Below are 16,085 nucleotides of genomic sequence, written 5' to 3'. Positions count from 1 at the left end.
GGAAGGGTAGTACACACAACTGAAGACAGCAACAGAATACAGGATGATCTAGATAGGCTTGAGAAGTCGGCTAAACTGAATAAAATGAAGTTCAATAGGGACAAATGTAAAGTTCTGCATTCAGGTAGGAAAAACCAAATACACCACTATAAGATGGGGGAGACTTGTCTTGGCAGTAGCATGTGCGAAAACGATCTAGGAGTCTTAGTAGACCATACATTGAACATGAGTCAGCAGTGGCTAAAAAGGCAAATGGGATTTTGGGCTGTATCAAATGATCATGTCCAGATCACGGGAGGTGATGATACCATTTTACGGTTTGGCCTCACTTGGAGTACTGTGTTCAGTTTTGGGTACCCCAATTGAAGAGGAGCGTTGACAAACTGGAACTTGTTCAGAGGAGGGCAACAAAGATGGTGAGGGGTTTGGAGACAAAGACGTAGGAAGAAGAGTTGGGGGAGCTTGGTCTGTTTAGCCTAGAGAGGAGACGACGGAGAGGGGATTTGATAACCATCTTCAAGTATTTAAAAGGGTGCCATATGGAGTACTGGAGTACTGTGTGCAGTTCTGGAGGCCTCACTTCAAGAAGGACGTAGATAAAATTGAAAGGGTACAAAGGAGAGCGACGAAGATGATCTGGGGCAATGGGACCAAGCCCTATGAAGATAGGTTGAGGGACTTGGGAATGTTCAGCCTGGAGAAAAGGAGGTTGAGAGGGGACATGATAGGCTCTTTAAGTATTTGAAAGATTGTCACTTGGAGGAGGGCAGGGTGCTGTTTCCGTTGGCTGCAGAGGAGAGGACACGCAGTAATGGGTTTAAACTTCAAGTACAACGATATAGGCTAGATATCAGGAAAAACATTTTCACATTCAGAGTAGTTCAGCAGTGGAATAGGCTGCCTAAGGAGGTGGTGAGCTCCCCCTCACTGGCAGTGTTCAAGCAAAGGTTGGATACACATTTTTCTTGGATGCTTTAGGATGCTTAGGGCTGATCCTGCGTTGAGCAGGGGGTTGGACTAGATGGCCTGTATGGGCCCTTCCAACTCTATGATTCTGTGATTCTATGATTCATATGGAGGAGGGACAGACCAGAACGAATGGGATGAAATTAATTCAAAAGAAATTCCATCAAAACATCCGGAAGAAGTTCCTCACAGTCAGAGCGGTTTCTCAGTGGAACAGACTTCCTCGGGAGGTGGTGGATTCTCCATCTTTGGAAATTTTTAAACAGAGGCTAGATAGCCATCTGCCTGAAAGGCTGATTCCGTGAAGGCAAAGGGATGGCAGGTTACAGTAGATGAGCAATTGGGATGTGTCCTGCATAGTGCAGGGTGTTGGACTAGATGATCCATGAGGCCCCTTCCAACCTTATGATTCTATGATTCTGATTCCTATGAACCTGCATATTTTATAACTTTCCTCTGTCCACTGACAAATAACAGAAGCACCTCAACTGGGCTGGAATGAAAGAGAAATCTTTGGCGCACCAGGAAGACTTGTCCCTGGCTAATAAGGGATTCAAACCTGTATCTCCTTAAATTTTGCCCAAACCTTGTTGCCTGACCTATGAAACCAGCAGACTTATGGGGGAGGGGGGAGGGGAGAAACCCTTTTCAGAAGCTTCCTCATTTTAAAGGGATGCATTCCCATAGGGCTACTAACACAAGGTGGGGATGGAGAGGTCAAGAACCTGTCACCTTATGCCTCCTCCTCCCAATGACCCAAAAAGAAATGGTAGGCAGAAACATCCTTTCTGCCAGCATGTTGTATTGGTTAGGAGCGGCGGCTTCTAATCTACCAAGACAGGTTTGATTCCCCGCTCCTCCACATGCAGCCAGCTGGGTGACCTTCGGTTCGTCACTGTGCCAAGAGAGCTGTTCTGACTGAGCAGTAATATCAGGGCTTTCTCAGCCTCACCTACCTCACACGGCGTTTGTTGTGGGGAGAGGAAAGGGCAGGAAAGGAGCTTATAAGCAGCATTAAAAAAATGAACTCTTCTTCCTTCTGAATGGAGAATAACAATTTCTGGCTGCAGCAGCTTTCTGGAGTCAGTGAGCTGTGATAGATGGAAATTCCTGCTGGAATCAACGTTGTCAGTTTTCAACATGTCCTTGGACTCCTGCAAACAAATATAGCTACCCCTCTGGAATTATAACCTCCAGGCTGCAGAATCTCTCAGATTAGATCACTGTATGGTTCTTTGCCTGGGATGGTCCCTGAAAACAGTTCAGGCACTTCAATAGCTACAGAACTCAGCCACTTGCATGAACTGCTACTAAAAGATTGCACCAAATTTGACACAACTTCAGTTGCCAAGCCCAATTCTAAGACCCTCATTTTAACTTTTCAAGGTCTAAACTGTCAGGATCTAATTTATCTCAGGGACTGCCTTGACCAATGTGAGCTTGCTGAACAATAAGATGAACCTAAGTTTCACCCCTGAAGGAGGTCCAGCTGTCTTAGACGAGAGCCTTTTCTGGAATAGCCTCAGAAGTATTGAAATCTTTCATCTGGAAGACTCATCTATTCTATTTAGAAGCAAGAAATCATAGAATCATAGAATCATAGAGTTGGAAGGGGCCATACAGGCCATCTAGTCCAACACCCTGCTCAACGCAGGATCAGCCCTAAGCATCCTAAAGCAATAATCAGCTGGGCAGGGAGAAAGAAAAAGTGCCAGCTCAAGAGCTACTGGTGAATGTTGCTTTCTTTCTTACACTATGTGAGGACACTATGTGAGGGTATATAGCAGTGGCTCTCAACCTTGGGGTCGGGACCCCAAGTGGGGTCGCCTGGCCCCTTCCGTGGGGTCACCTGGTTAGTGGCTGCTGCGGTGGAGGTGGCAGCAGGCAGTGGCGGGCGGCGGGCAACGACAGGCAGCAGCGGGGGGGAGGGTGCCGGCAGCTGGCATCAGTGGAGCTATGGCACTGGCCACTTTTCCATGCTGTCCCAATTGTTCTGTGCCTGCCCCTTCGTGCCTGCGCATGCTGCCCCTGCCGCTGTAGTTGGGGTCTCAGCCGCAAGGCGGTTGAGAACCTCTGCTATATAGGTTGTAGGAGTGTGGGGGCTGTTTCAAGTGTTGTTTTTTGTCTGTTCCTTGCCTGGGTGCAAGGAGACTGCAGCTAATCACATTACCTGATTTGCATTAATTGGCAGTTTTGCTTGAGGCTGACTGCTAGCTCCACCCTGTGCTGGGAGGGGCTTTGTGCTATAAAAGGCTCTTGCTCACCAGATCGTGACAGGCTAGAAAACCGAGCTAAAAGGAATAAAATGAATTTCAAACGTGATAAATGGAATGTTCATTTGATTAAGAAAAATCAAATGCATCAGACTTGTCTTGCCAGTAATATATGTGAAAAGGATCTATGGGGTCTTAAAAGGCCACTCAATGAAAATGAGTCAGCAATGTGACTCAGTGGCTAAAAAGGCAAACAGAATTTTGAGCTGTCCAGATCTCGCAAGGTGATGTTACCGCTTTACTCTGCTCTGGTAAGACCTCACTTGTAGTTCTGTGTTCAGTTTCAACTGAAGAAAGATGTAGAGAAACTGGAGCATGTGCAGACTAGAGCTACGAAAATGGTGAGGGCTCTGGAGACCAAGTCATATGAGGAAAGGTTGAGGGAGCTTGGTTTATTTAGCCTGGAAAGAAGAAAACCAAGAAGTGATATGATAACCATCTTCAAATACTTGGACTGTCATACAGAAGATGGAGAGAAGTTGTTTTCTGTTGCCCAGGGGGTCAGACCAGAACCAATGGGTTTAAATTAACTCAAAAGAAGTAATATAATTGTTATTATAAGAATTAGATCACATGTCAAGATTCCATCAGACTTTTTATAGAATTTGGCACTTTTTAAGCAAGGGGAAGTGGCTATTTATGCCGATCCCAAATTGACAGCACAACTTAAATTTAAAGATTCTCAAGGAAGATATTTACTTTTGAACTTGAAATTGGCAAAAAGAAAAGATGGACGTTGGTGAACATTTATACCCCAAATAATTCGAAGGAATGTGTTTTTTTTACTTTTTCCAAAACTACAATGAACAAGTTTGTGGATATGCAATGATAACAGGAGACTTTAATGCAACGCCAGATCCAATAATGGAAAATTTAAAAAATTGGAATCAAAACTGCCAAAGTGGTGTTAAATTATTTAAACCGATTATCGTTCACAGGCTTCTGGAGAGATCAACTTAAAACTAAGCGGCAATATAACTACTTCTTGGAGCATCATCAATCTTATTCTCAAATGGATCAATATTGGATAACCCAGGGAACGCAATGACTAGAGCGAGTGTGACAGAAGACTCGCGACTAGGCAGCAAGGACATTTCACCGCACCCTTAGGAGGGCATGTGAAAGCAACGGTGAGTACTTCACTGCAGAAATCGCATCCACTAGTTCTCGCCCAGCCCAATTTTTAGGGTTGTTCAAGACTCTTACCACCCTCAAGAAAGGGTATCCAAATCACAGTGAATTGGCTTAGGCTATGTAGCATTAGCAGGCTTTTTTCAGGATAAAATGTTGTCGTTCAACTGCAAACTTACGGCCATAGCTGATTTAGAATGTGAACTGGAAGCTCCGTGGCCATCACGGGGGGGGGGGGGGGGGACAATTCTTCAGGCAATTCTTTTAACCCAAAGTGGACATGTTGCTGGGTTCAGTGATGGCGACTACTTGCCTCCTTGATCCCTGTCCATCGTGGCTGCTCATATTGGGCAACCGATAGATACGTGACTCTCTAAGGGAGACAGTCAACCTCTACCTTTCTTTGGAAGAGTTCTCTCAGAGACTCAAGGCAGCAGTGGTTCAGAATGTCTTGAAAAAACATCTCTGGATCCACTGGACCCCGCCAGCTACCACCCAGTATCGCATCTTGTGTTCGTGGGAAAGGTAGTTGAAAGGGGCACTGCAGACCAACTCCTGCCATTCTTGGAAGAAGTTTCAATGCTAGATCCATATCAGTCTGGCTTCCATCCTGGCCATGGGTGGAGATGCCGCTGGCTGCCCTGATGGATGACCTCCGACCCCAACTCGATTGAGGTGGGTTGGACATTCTCATGCTATTAGATCTTATGGCCATATTTGATGTGCTTGATCACGAGTTCTTGTTCCACTGTCTCACCGACACAAGGATAGGAGGAACCGCCTTGAAACGGCTAAACATCTTCCTTAAGAACAGGTCCCAGAGGGTTGCAGTAGGGGGTAAATTGTCGGCCCCCCTTACACTCCCATGTAGGGTGCCACAGATGGCAATAATCTCCCCCATGCTCTTTAACATCTATATGCGCCCTCTGGCTCAGTTGGTACGGAGTTACAGACCGGGATATCATCAGTATGCAGATAACACCCAGCTCTATCTCCTAATGGATGGATGGGCAGATCTCCCCCCAGAAACATTTGCCTGCTGTTTGAAGTGTATAACAATAAGCCTTCGGGGAGGGCGGTATATAAATCTAAATAAATAAATAAATAAATGTCAGTCATTCCAAGAAAATTGGTATAAAATGTTTTTAAAATGTTATTTAACACCTAAAGCTATAAGTAAAACGTCTAACCAAATTGATTGTAAATGTTGGAAATGTCAAGAGATGGTTGGATCTTTCTTCCACATGTGGCGGAACTCAACATTGTTTTATACAAGAATTGGATAAAAATACATGATAAATTGCAAATCTTATTTAAATTTAAATTCCTATGAGTCCAAATATATGTTGTTAAGTGTTTTTCCTAAATATTTCATAAAGGAAGAGCAGAATTTTTTTTCCACGCAAGAATAGCAGCAAGATTTCTTACAGCTTCCGGATGGAAACAACAACATGAGCTGCAGATGGATGCATGGCACGACAAACTCAGAGAACTTACTGCAATGGCTAGGTTAACAAACATGCTTAATCAAAGACCAGCTGAAGAATCCCAAGGACACTGGGATGAATTTTTTAAAACCTTGTAAAATTAGTTTATTGTCTGTCTTTCTTTCTGTATTCTATACTTATCAGAAAATAATTGAAATTCATATTTAAAAAAAGAAATTAATTCAGAAGCATGTTGGGCTAAACATCCAGAAGTCATCTAAAGCTCAACCCTTCAAAGACAGAGATCCTGTGGCTGGGTAGGAACAGACCAAGCGAGGAAGGGTGCTTACCCAACCTGGACAGAGTGTGTCTAGCAATAGCCCACTCCGCCAGAAACCTGGGTGTGATCCTTGACCCCGCCTTCTCCATGGAGACGCAGGTCACGAGAGTAGCACAGCAGACCTCCTACCACCTTTACCAAGCCAAGCGTCCTACTTGGCACCAAGACACCTAGACACAATGACCTATCTCTAGACTGGACTTCTGCAACTTGCTCTACGCAGGCCGACCCTTATCTTTGATCTGCAAATGACAATTGGTTCAGAACACCACAGCCAAGATTCTCACCAATACACCATGGTGATCCCACATCCAGCATATACTTTAACAATTCAGCTGACTCCCAATTGAATTCTGGATCAGCCTCTGGGACCAGCATTCATTCGTTCGTTCGTTCGTTCGTTCGTTCGTTCGTTCGTTCGTTCGTTCGTTCCTTCCTTCCTTCCTTCCTTCCTTCCTTCCTTCCTTCCTTCCTTCCTTCCATCCATCCATCCATCCATCCATCCAATTTCTATACCGCCCTCCCCGAAGGCTCAGGGTGGTTTACATATAACTGAAGCTATACATGGAACCATACATTTTATAACTATAACATTCATATTATTAACTGATATAATCGGGTAACAGTGTAATATAAACAATAGTAATTCAAACAGATCCAGGAGTCTTAGTGGGTTTCGGGGGGGGGGGAGGACCCTGTAGATGTTGGTTGGTTGGTTGGCCTAGCCTCAGCCAAATGCCTGATGGAAGAGCTCCCTTTTGCAGGCCCTGCGGAACTGTTTTAGTTCCGTTAGGTCCCTGATCTCCTCTGGGAGCTCGTTCCACCAGGTGGGGGCCAGGACAGAGAAGGCTCTGGCCCCGGTCGAGGCCAGGCAAACTTCTTTTGGACCAGGGATAATTAGCTGGTTGGTGGTGGTGGAGCGTAAAGCTCTTTTGGGGACGCAGGCAGGGAGGCGGTCTCTCAGGTACGCTAGGCCCTGACCTCGTATGGCCTTGACGGTCATTACCAGAACCTTTAACCTGATCCGGAATTCAACTGGCAACCACTGCAATTGATGAAGGATGGGCCGGATATGGGATCTCCATGGTGTCGCTGTGAGAATCCTGGCTGCTGCGTTTTGGACCAGCTGTAGTTTCCGGGTCAAGGTTAAGGGCAGCCCTGCATAGAGCAAGTTACAGAAATCCAGCCTGGAGGTGACCATCACGTGGATCACCATGGCTAATTGTTCCCAGGGCCAAGTACGGCACTATTAGCTTGGCTTGGCAGAGATGGAAGAATGCCAGCCATGTTACCTTCGTGACCTGGGGTCCCATTGTGAGGGAAGCGTCCAGGATCACACCCAGGTTCCTGGCGCAGTGAGCTGTAGTGAACTCTATGCCATCCAGGGTGGGCAGGCGCGCTTCCTCACATGGGCCCTTCTTACCCAGCCACAGGATTTCCATCTTTGAAGGACTGAGCTTCAGGCGATTCTGCTTGAGCCATCTCGTCATTGTTTCCAGACAGCTGGCTAATGTTTCTCGGGGAGAGTCAGGGCAGCCATCCATCAGGAGGAAGAGCTGGGTGTCATCTGCGTACGGATGACTGCCCAGCCCAAACCTTAATACCAGTTGTGCAAGAGGGCGTATGAAAATGTTAAATAGGATAGGACAGAGGACCGCCCCTTGTGGTACTCCACAAGTGAGTAGTTGGCAGTTTGATGTTTTCTCTCGTATTGCGACCTTCTATCCATGACCCTGGAGGAAGGAGATCAGCCATTGAAGGGCTGTTCCTCGTATTCCAGCATCGATGAGGCGGTGTGCTAATAGCTCATGGTCGACTGTGTCAAACACTGCTGAAAAGTCTAGCAGTATCAGCAGCGCTGACCCACCTCAGTCTAACTGGCAACGAAGGTCGTCCATCAGGGCTACTAGTGCTGTCTCTACCCCATGGCCAGGCCAGAAACCTTAATGGGATGGGTCCAGGACCAAAGCTTCTTCCAGGAATGCTGTTAGTTGGTTTACGACAGCCCATTCCACCATCTTGCCCAGAAACGCTAAATGCGTGACGGGTCTAAAGATTATTTTTCCAGCAACGGGCATACCACATATCCCCAAAAGAGTAATATGCTCTGCCATCGCCAACTGGCTTGTGATCCCTGGCCCCAAAGAAGCATGTCATAGAATCATAGAATCATAGAGTTGGAAGGGGCCACACAGGCCATGTAGTCCAACCCCCTGCTCAATGCAGAATCAGCCCAGAGCATCCTAAAGCATCCAAGAAAAGTGTGTATCCAACCTTTGCTTGAAGACTGCCAGTGAAGGGGAGCTCACCACCTCCTTAGGCAGCCTATTCCACTGCTGAACTACTCTGACTGTGAAATTTTTTTTCCTGATATCTAGCCTGATATCTATGTCGGTCCTTAACAAAGGCCAGAGCTTTTTCTGTCCTGACTCCCACCTAGTGGAAGAAGCTCCCTGAAGAGATCAAAGCCCTGCCTGAATTCTCACAATTCTGCAGGGCCTGCAAAAGGGACCTCCTCCACCAGGCATTTGCCTGAAACCGACCAATCCAATGACATCAACAAGTGCCCCCCTCAGACATCTCCTCCATAGCCTACACCAGTCTCTCTGGGGGTTTCTATCTAAGTTGTTGTTCCTGTTATATTATTGTTGATCAAAACCATCTTTAACCACTCCTGGCGGAGCGGAAGAAATAAAACAGTAAGGGCCCCGAGGGCAGGCCCTGTCCAGGATGAGAAAGGATGCCGATAGGCCCCTTCCCCTGGACTGACAAGCAGAGGGCCCAATCGGGAGGCGTGAAGCGCCTCCCGATTGGGCCCTCTGCTTGTCAGTCCAGCCCCAAACTGCCAATCAGCAGCCGCACACAGCACGGCTGCTGATTGGCTGTTTTCCTACCCCCCGGCATAAAGCCCACCAGAGCTTACCTTCGATCCAGCGGCCATTGCTCTGCTGGCCGCCAAGAGCAAAGGTATGCTCTCTGGCCCCCGCCTTCTACCCGACAACGGCTCCCCAGACCCCGGGGAGGCTGCTGGCCGGCTCACTGAAATGCCCAGCGCCTTCCCCGGGGCCTGGGGACTGTTTTGAAGATCGGGGGGAAGGAAAAAAGCTCTCCCGGCCCCGGGGAAGGTGATCCGTGGCTCCGCGAGCCGCGGATCGCCTTCCCCGGAGGCTGGAGAGCTTTTTTCAAGATCGGGGGGGGAAATCAACCACAGTGAACACAGTCCATCTGAGAGAGCTTGGAGGTCTCCTTCTACCTTAGATGGCTCTTAGTTCAACAGACTTTGCTCTCAATACTTTTCAGTCTCACTTACCTGTGGGGCTCTCTGTAAACACAGTTAGTGTTTGTCCTCCAACATTTTGCAAAAGAAATGGATGTTCTCTGGGTGCACTAACAGAAGTCGGCTTCCCACCAATATCTTCAATGTTTGCAAGATCTTCATTCAAAGTAAAAGAGACCTGAGAAGCACAAATGCCATGACATATTATTACAAAAAGAAAAATTGCCTACTATTTGCAACAATTTAGGAAGGAAAAATAATATCTTGTGGCATTTTCCACCAGTAAAACAAGGGAGGGGGCATTTTCACCAGCTCCTCCTGCAACTGTTAACCCCTACTACAGTTAATGCAGTACCTGAGGGTCTCTTCCCTACAAGAAACACCATATTAGGATGTTTAATAGGCTTCAGTAAAACTGGGAGAAATCAAACGGAAGAACTGACTTAGGGATACAAGAGATGACTTGGGGATCCAACCATGCCTTTTTTACACATGCAGTAAGGATAAGAACGGCCTCTGCTTGGGACCACAGAGGAGTGTTTGCGTGTCTGAAGTTGGGATGGGCATGAATTAGAAAAGTCTGGCTCGGTTTGGGATCTGGGAACAAACTTGGCTGTTCAGACCAATCTGTTTTGCTTCTTCCCACTTAGAAGCAAGGGGAAGTAAAATGGATTATTTAAATGGCTATATGCCACTTTTCTCTACCTGAAGGAGGCTCAAAGCGGCTTACAATCGCCTTCCCTATCCTCTCCCCACAACAGACATCCTGTGAGGTGGGTGAGACTGAGAGAACCCTGATATCACTGCTCAGTCAGAACAGTTTTATCAGTGCCATGGCGAACCCAAGGTCACACAGCTGGCTGCATGTGGGAGAGTGCAGAATTGAACCCAGCATGCCAGATTAGAAGTCTGCACTCCTAACCACTACACCAAACTGGAAGTCTAACAGCAAACTAGATACTACCTAGAATTCTGGTATCATTATTATTAAAGGCTCTGAATATCATGCTGAATGTTGACATCTACTTGGAATACATAAATGCTTCTGTTACATGCAAGATTTATTCCCAGGAGATTTTTTTTCTGTTTACATATAATCTCCCATGTGTATTTCCACTTTATCTTGATTCTCACGCTTAGTAGTAGTAGTAGTAGTAGTAGTAGTAGTAGTAGTAGTAGTAGTAGTAGTAGTAGTAGTAGTAGTAGTAGTAGTAGTAGTAGTAGTAGTAGGATAGATTTATTTCCTGCCACTCCTGAGCCAGATCGTGGTGCATTACAAGTCATAAACCCCGGTAAAACCCCCTCCCCAACCTCCACTACTAGAGGGGGGAAAGGAGGTAGATGCAATACTCATACCTGGCTGAGAGCCAATTAATTTATTTTGTAATTATATTTATTCACCGCCCTCACGGCAGTTTACATAGAATGTAGGAATAACTACAGTTCAACAACTTAAAACAACACTATAGTCACAGTAGTTTCAGCAACCAGTAACAACAGCTTCATACAAGAATCATCTTTAAACCGCCCGTGGCGCCGCGGGCGCCGCGGACTAAATAAAGCAGTAAGGGCAGGTGGGGAGGAGTTAGGGCGGGCTCTGTCCGGGATAAAAGCGGCTCCTGATTCGCTCCTCCGAGTGCCACTCCAGGGCCAAGTGTCCAATTGGGAGGAGCGAAAAGCACGCCTCCCTGTTGGACACTTGGCCCGTCTCAACAGCCCGCCGCTAACTCCACACTACGTCCAAACAGCCATCCTTGCCGGATGGCTGCTGGGCAGGAGCCTTGCCCCACGGCCCAGGACTTTGGGGAAAAACCTTCCCCTCCGCCCACTGCATGCCCTACCCTGCCTATGGCCTTCCAAACGACACCCCAGCGCTACCAACCCCCACCCCGAACGTCCGTCCCCACCCGCCACATCCCCAGCCACCAACCGGCACACCCTTCCCACCCCCACTCCCCCACTTGCCGCTCCTCCGTTCGCCGCCTTTCTCCGGCTCCCCGCTGCCGACAACGTCCGCAAACTTCAGCCGCCGCCTCCCCGCTTCCAACGCCCTTCGCCGCCGCCGTGCACACAACACCAATGGCCACACAGACTCGGAGCGCGCTGCCGAGCCGCTCCGCCATCCACACCACGCCGCCGACACCCCCGCGGCCCACAACATGGCCGCCCGCCTCAGCTCCGCCCGGACTACGCCGCCGACAGCCCCGCGGCCCACAACATCGCCGCCCGCCTCACCTCCGCCCGGACTACGACGTCCACAAACCTGCCAGATCAGGCGCCGACGCCGCCCAAAGGTACGCCGCTTTCCCTCCATGCAGCCCCGGCCCTCCCAACACCTTCTGCGCTCCGCCGAGGGGAGGGGGGGCAAGTCTCCTGCGGCCCCGTGCTGGCCTGTGCTACGCCAGCCAGGCCTACCCTTGCCCAGTTCCAATGCCATCTAGCGCCCATTTTATCTACAGTAAAATAAAATGGGCTTTAAATCTAGCAGAATCATAAAATCAGAGTTGGAAGGGGCCATACAGGCCATCTAGTCCAACCCCGTGCTCAACGCAGGATCAGCCCAAAGCATCCTAAAGCATCCAAGAAAAGTGTGTATTCAACCTTTGCTTGAAGACTGCCAGTGAGGGGGAGCTCACCACCTCCTTAGGCAGCCTATTCCACTGTTGAACTACTCTGACTGTGAAAAAAAATTTCTTGATATCTAGCCTATATCGTTGTACTTGTAGTTTAAACCCATTACTGCGTGTCCTTTCCTCTGCAGCCAATGGGAACAAGCATCCTGCCCTCCTCCAAATGATAACCTTTCAAATACTTAAAGAGGGCTACCATGTCCCCTCTCAACCCTCTTTTCTCCAGGCTGAACATTCCCCAGTCCCTCAACCTATCTTCATAGGGCCCTTGGCCCCAGATCATCCTCGTCGCTCTCCTCTGTACCCTTTCAATTTTATCTACGTCCTTCTTGAAGTGAGGCCTCCCAGATCCACTTGATCCAGCCGGCCTGGCAGAAATTCACCTACTATCCCACAATGACTATCAACAATTCCTTGGGTATGCAAAAAAGGGCCACAAGAGACAAACACTGACATCTTCCTCCTGATAAATGACCTCCCTGACTCCCCCCCCAGAATCCTTAGCCAGGTGTCTGGAAGCAGTGATGAAGTGGATCAAGCAAAGTCATCTGAAGCTCAACCCTGCAAAGACGGAGGTCCTGTGATTGGGTAGGAAGGGACCATGGGAAGAAGCATGCATCCCCACCCTGGACGGTGTGCAGCTCCTAGCAACTCACTACCCCTGGAACCTGGGCATGATTCTGAATGCTTCCCTTACAACGCAAGCCCAGGTCACAAAGTTAGCATGGCTATCATTTTACCATCTCCGCCAAGCCAAACTACTAGCGCCCTACCTGGAACCAGAGCACCTAGCCACAGTGATCCATGCGATGGTCACCTCTAGACTGGACTTCTGCAACTCGCTCTACGCAGGCCTACCCTTATCCTTGATCCGGAAACTACAACTGGTGCAGAACACCGCAGCCAGGATTCTCACTAAGACATCATGGAGATCTCACATTCGGCCGATACTCCAAGAACTCAGCTGGCTCCTAGTTGAATTCCGAATTAAGCTTAACGTTTTGGTAACTACTTTTAAGGCCATAAGCAGACTGGGCCGAGTGTATCTGAGAGACCGCCTCCCTGCCTATTCCCCCAGAAGAGCTCTACGCTCTGCCACTTCCAACTGGCTGCGGATCCCTGGCCCTAAAGAGGAACGTTGGACCTCAACAAGGGCCAGGGCCTTTTAAATCCTGCCCCCCCCCAACACCGGTGGAATGAGCTCCCCGAAGAGATCAGGGCCCTGCCGCAACTTCACAATTACGCAGGGGCTACAAAAAGGAGGTGTTCCACCAGGCATTTGCTTGAGGTTAACTGACACATAACATCTACAGATCCCGCCCCCCAGGCTGAGAGGTCGAACCTACCAAGGGATTATCAAAGTTATTGTTAAGAAAATACTGTTCTAGTTGGTATGTTATTGTTGTTATATTGTTATACTGATACTGGGCCTGTGAGAAGCTTGGCGGCCATCCCCAATAACGGGCGGCCGCGCTATGGGCCGCAGGAGAAGGCCGCGGCCTCGCAGGCGGCCCCTTCAGGGAAGGTGGCTGCCTTGGTGGCAGCAAAAGTATCCACGAGGTCCTTCCGTGCCCCCCTCCCCGGGCCATGTGCATGGCTGGCCAGCAGGAAAGGAGCAGGGCCATGCTCCTTTCCAGCCGCACGGTCCCTCGCCGCCACCCCCTCCCCGGGCAAAGTCCGTGGCTGGGCAGCGGGAAAGGAGCATGCCCGCTCCAGTAAGTCGCAGCCTGGAGGAAGATGCTTCACCAGTGTGAAAGGAGCAGGGCCGATGCATCGAAGACCCTGCTCCTTTCCCACCGCGTCATCCCTCGCCACCACCCCCCTCCCTGGGCAAGGTCTGTGGCTGGGCGGTGGGAAAGGAGCAGGGCCGCTGCGCCCTGCTCCTTTCCCACTAGCGAAGAATCTTCCCCCGGGCAGCGACTTACCAGAGCGGGCGCGCAGAGGCAAGGACGGTCAATTTGCCGGAGCACGCAGCTGAGGACGGGCCAAGTAGCCAATGGGGAGCTGTGCTGCGTGTGGCTCCCCATTGGCCACGGCCTTGGAGTGACACGGCTCCTGATTGGCCCCTCCGAGTTTTTAGCACGGACTCGGCCCACCCCTTTCTCCTCCCCATTAGCCCTTACTCTTTTATTTATACCGCTCCGCAGGAATTTTTTTAATTGACTGAAATCCTTAGTCCATGGTATTTGCCATGTCTAATGTGATTTGTTGTGATTTGATTCCTCACCACCACAATGAGTACTCATGCAATGAGTACATTGCAAACATGTTGCAATGTTTATTGTGTTGTTTAAACCCTTTTTAGAGTAAGCCAGTTGGCATTCAGCCCCAGGATTCTCACATGTAGCTCACATATCCACTCTGTAAGCTTACTTTGCAGAGCAGGGGGTAGACCTGGCATGCATGACAGAAACCTGGTCCAGAAATGGTGAAACAGTTGCTCTCAAAGACCTGGCCCCTGCCGGGTTCTCTGTCCTCCATCAGTTGCTGACTGTGGGGTGGGGAGGAGTGGCAATCCTGATCAGTAATAACATCTCCTTCAGGGTTCTCCCAGCACCAACAATCCCAGGAATTGAATGTGTTGGCCTCAGGTGGGGCACAACCGAGAGTATGGCTATCTGGCTGGTGTATTGCATGCCCAATGCACCTCCAGATGCCCTGCCTACCCTGCTAGATGTGGCCGCCACCTGGACATTACAGTTCCCCAGACTATGAATTCTGGGGGACTTTAATGTCCATGAGGAATTGCCATCTTCTGGCAATCCCATGGCGACGCTAGGGCTCTCGCAATTTGTTGTTGGCCCTACCCACCAAACAGATCACACTCTGGACTTGAGGGTTGAGTGTGGATCCGGTCACGACTACTGCCGTGCCATGGTCGGACCACTATACCCTGAAGACTCGGCTTAGGTTGCCACCTCCCCCTCAATTGGGCACCGAGAACATTTCAGCTCGCCCACGGAGACTTATGGATCCAAATGGATTCCTGAATGCTCTGCGGGACCCAATGCCTCCCGGCACTTCTCTAGATGGACTGGTCAGCAACTGGCATGACAGAATACTGGCAGCCATTGATGAGATAGCTCCCAAACGCCCTCTCCGACCTCGTCTCAAGCAGGCTCCATGGTATACGGAGAAGCTCCGCCAGAAGAAACGGGAACTGAGATGGCTAGAGCGAGTTTGGAGGAAGATTCACGACAAAGAATCGAGATCATCTTATAGAATGCAGTTAAGAGCCTATGAGATGGTTGTGATGTCAGTGAAACGAAACTTTTACTCGACTAGCATTGTGTCTGCGCACTCACACCCGGCACAATTATTTAGGATAGTCCGATCTCTCACCACCCTAAATGAAGGGCACCAAAATACTGGCCAATTGGACATTAGCTGTGAGGCATTTGCGAGTCACTTCGCAGACAAAATCTCGAGGCTTTGTCGTTACCTTCCTTCAATTTTAGACACAGAAAATGAACTAGAGGCCCCTTGGCCGTCTTTGGAGAGAATAATGAGTCACTTCAGACGACTCTCACAAACTGAAGTGGCCAGGATGCTAGCAGTTGCCCACTAGACCCATGCCCATCATGGCTCCTAAAAACAACTGACAGAAGAATAGGCGCCCCCCTTTGGGAAATAATTAACGTCTCCCTCTCAACAGGAGAATTCCCAGAGGGATTAAAAGAGCCAGTGGTATGCCAATTACTCAAGAAACCATCACTGGCCATGCAAGACCCTGACAACTATCGCCTCGTTTCGCACTTAGCATTTCTGGGGAAGTTAGTTGAAAGGGCTGCTATGGACCAAATATCAGCATTCCTGGAGGAAACTTCAGCCCTTGACCCATTTCAGTCAGGCTTCCGGCCTGGACATGGGGGGGGGGGCAGCGCTAATCGCCCTGATGGATGACCTTCCGATGCCAGCTAAACCAGGGCGGGTCAGCGCTGCTCATACTATTAGACCTATCAGTAGCATTTGACACAGTAGACCATGAGCTCCTAGCTCACCGCCTCGCCAGCACTGGAACATGGGGAACGACCCTCAAAT

The 16,085-nt window shown here is 49.2% G+C and overlaps 1 protein-coding gene across 1 annotated transcript in view; it reads right to left on the bottom strand.

Moving 5' to 3' along the window:
* Positions 1–16,085, bottom strand: part of GTF2F2 (general transcription factor IIF subunit 2) — a 128,767-nt gene that overhangs the window by 98,190 nt on the left and 14,492 nt on the right. The window contains exon 4 of the mRNA XM_077344027.1: positions 9,448–9,592. Within this exon, the coding sequence (XP_077200142.1) occupies positions 9,448–9,592 (145 nt within the window). The remainder of the gene's footprint in view (positions 1–9,447; positions 9,593–16,085) is intronic.

This window comes from Paroedura picta, chromosome 6 (assembly GCF_049243985.1).
Source record: "Paroedura picta isolate Pp20150507F chromosome 6, Ppicta_v3.0, whole genome shotgun sequence".
NCBI lineage: Eukaryota > Metazoa > Chordata > Lepidosauria > Squamata > Gekkonidae > Paroedura > Paroedura picta.
The sequence above is the reverse complement of the archived record's forward strand: the minus strand, read 5'-3'. Positions and strand labels throughout refer to the sequence as shown.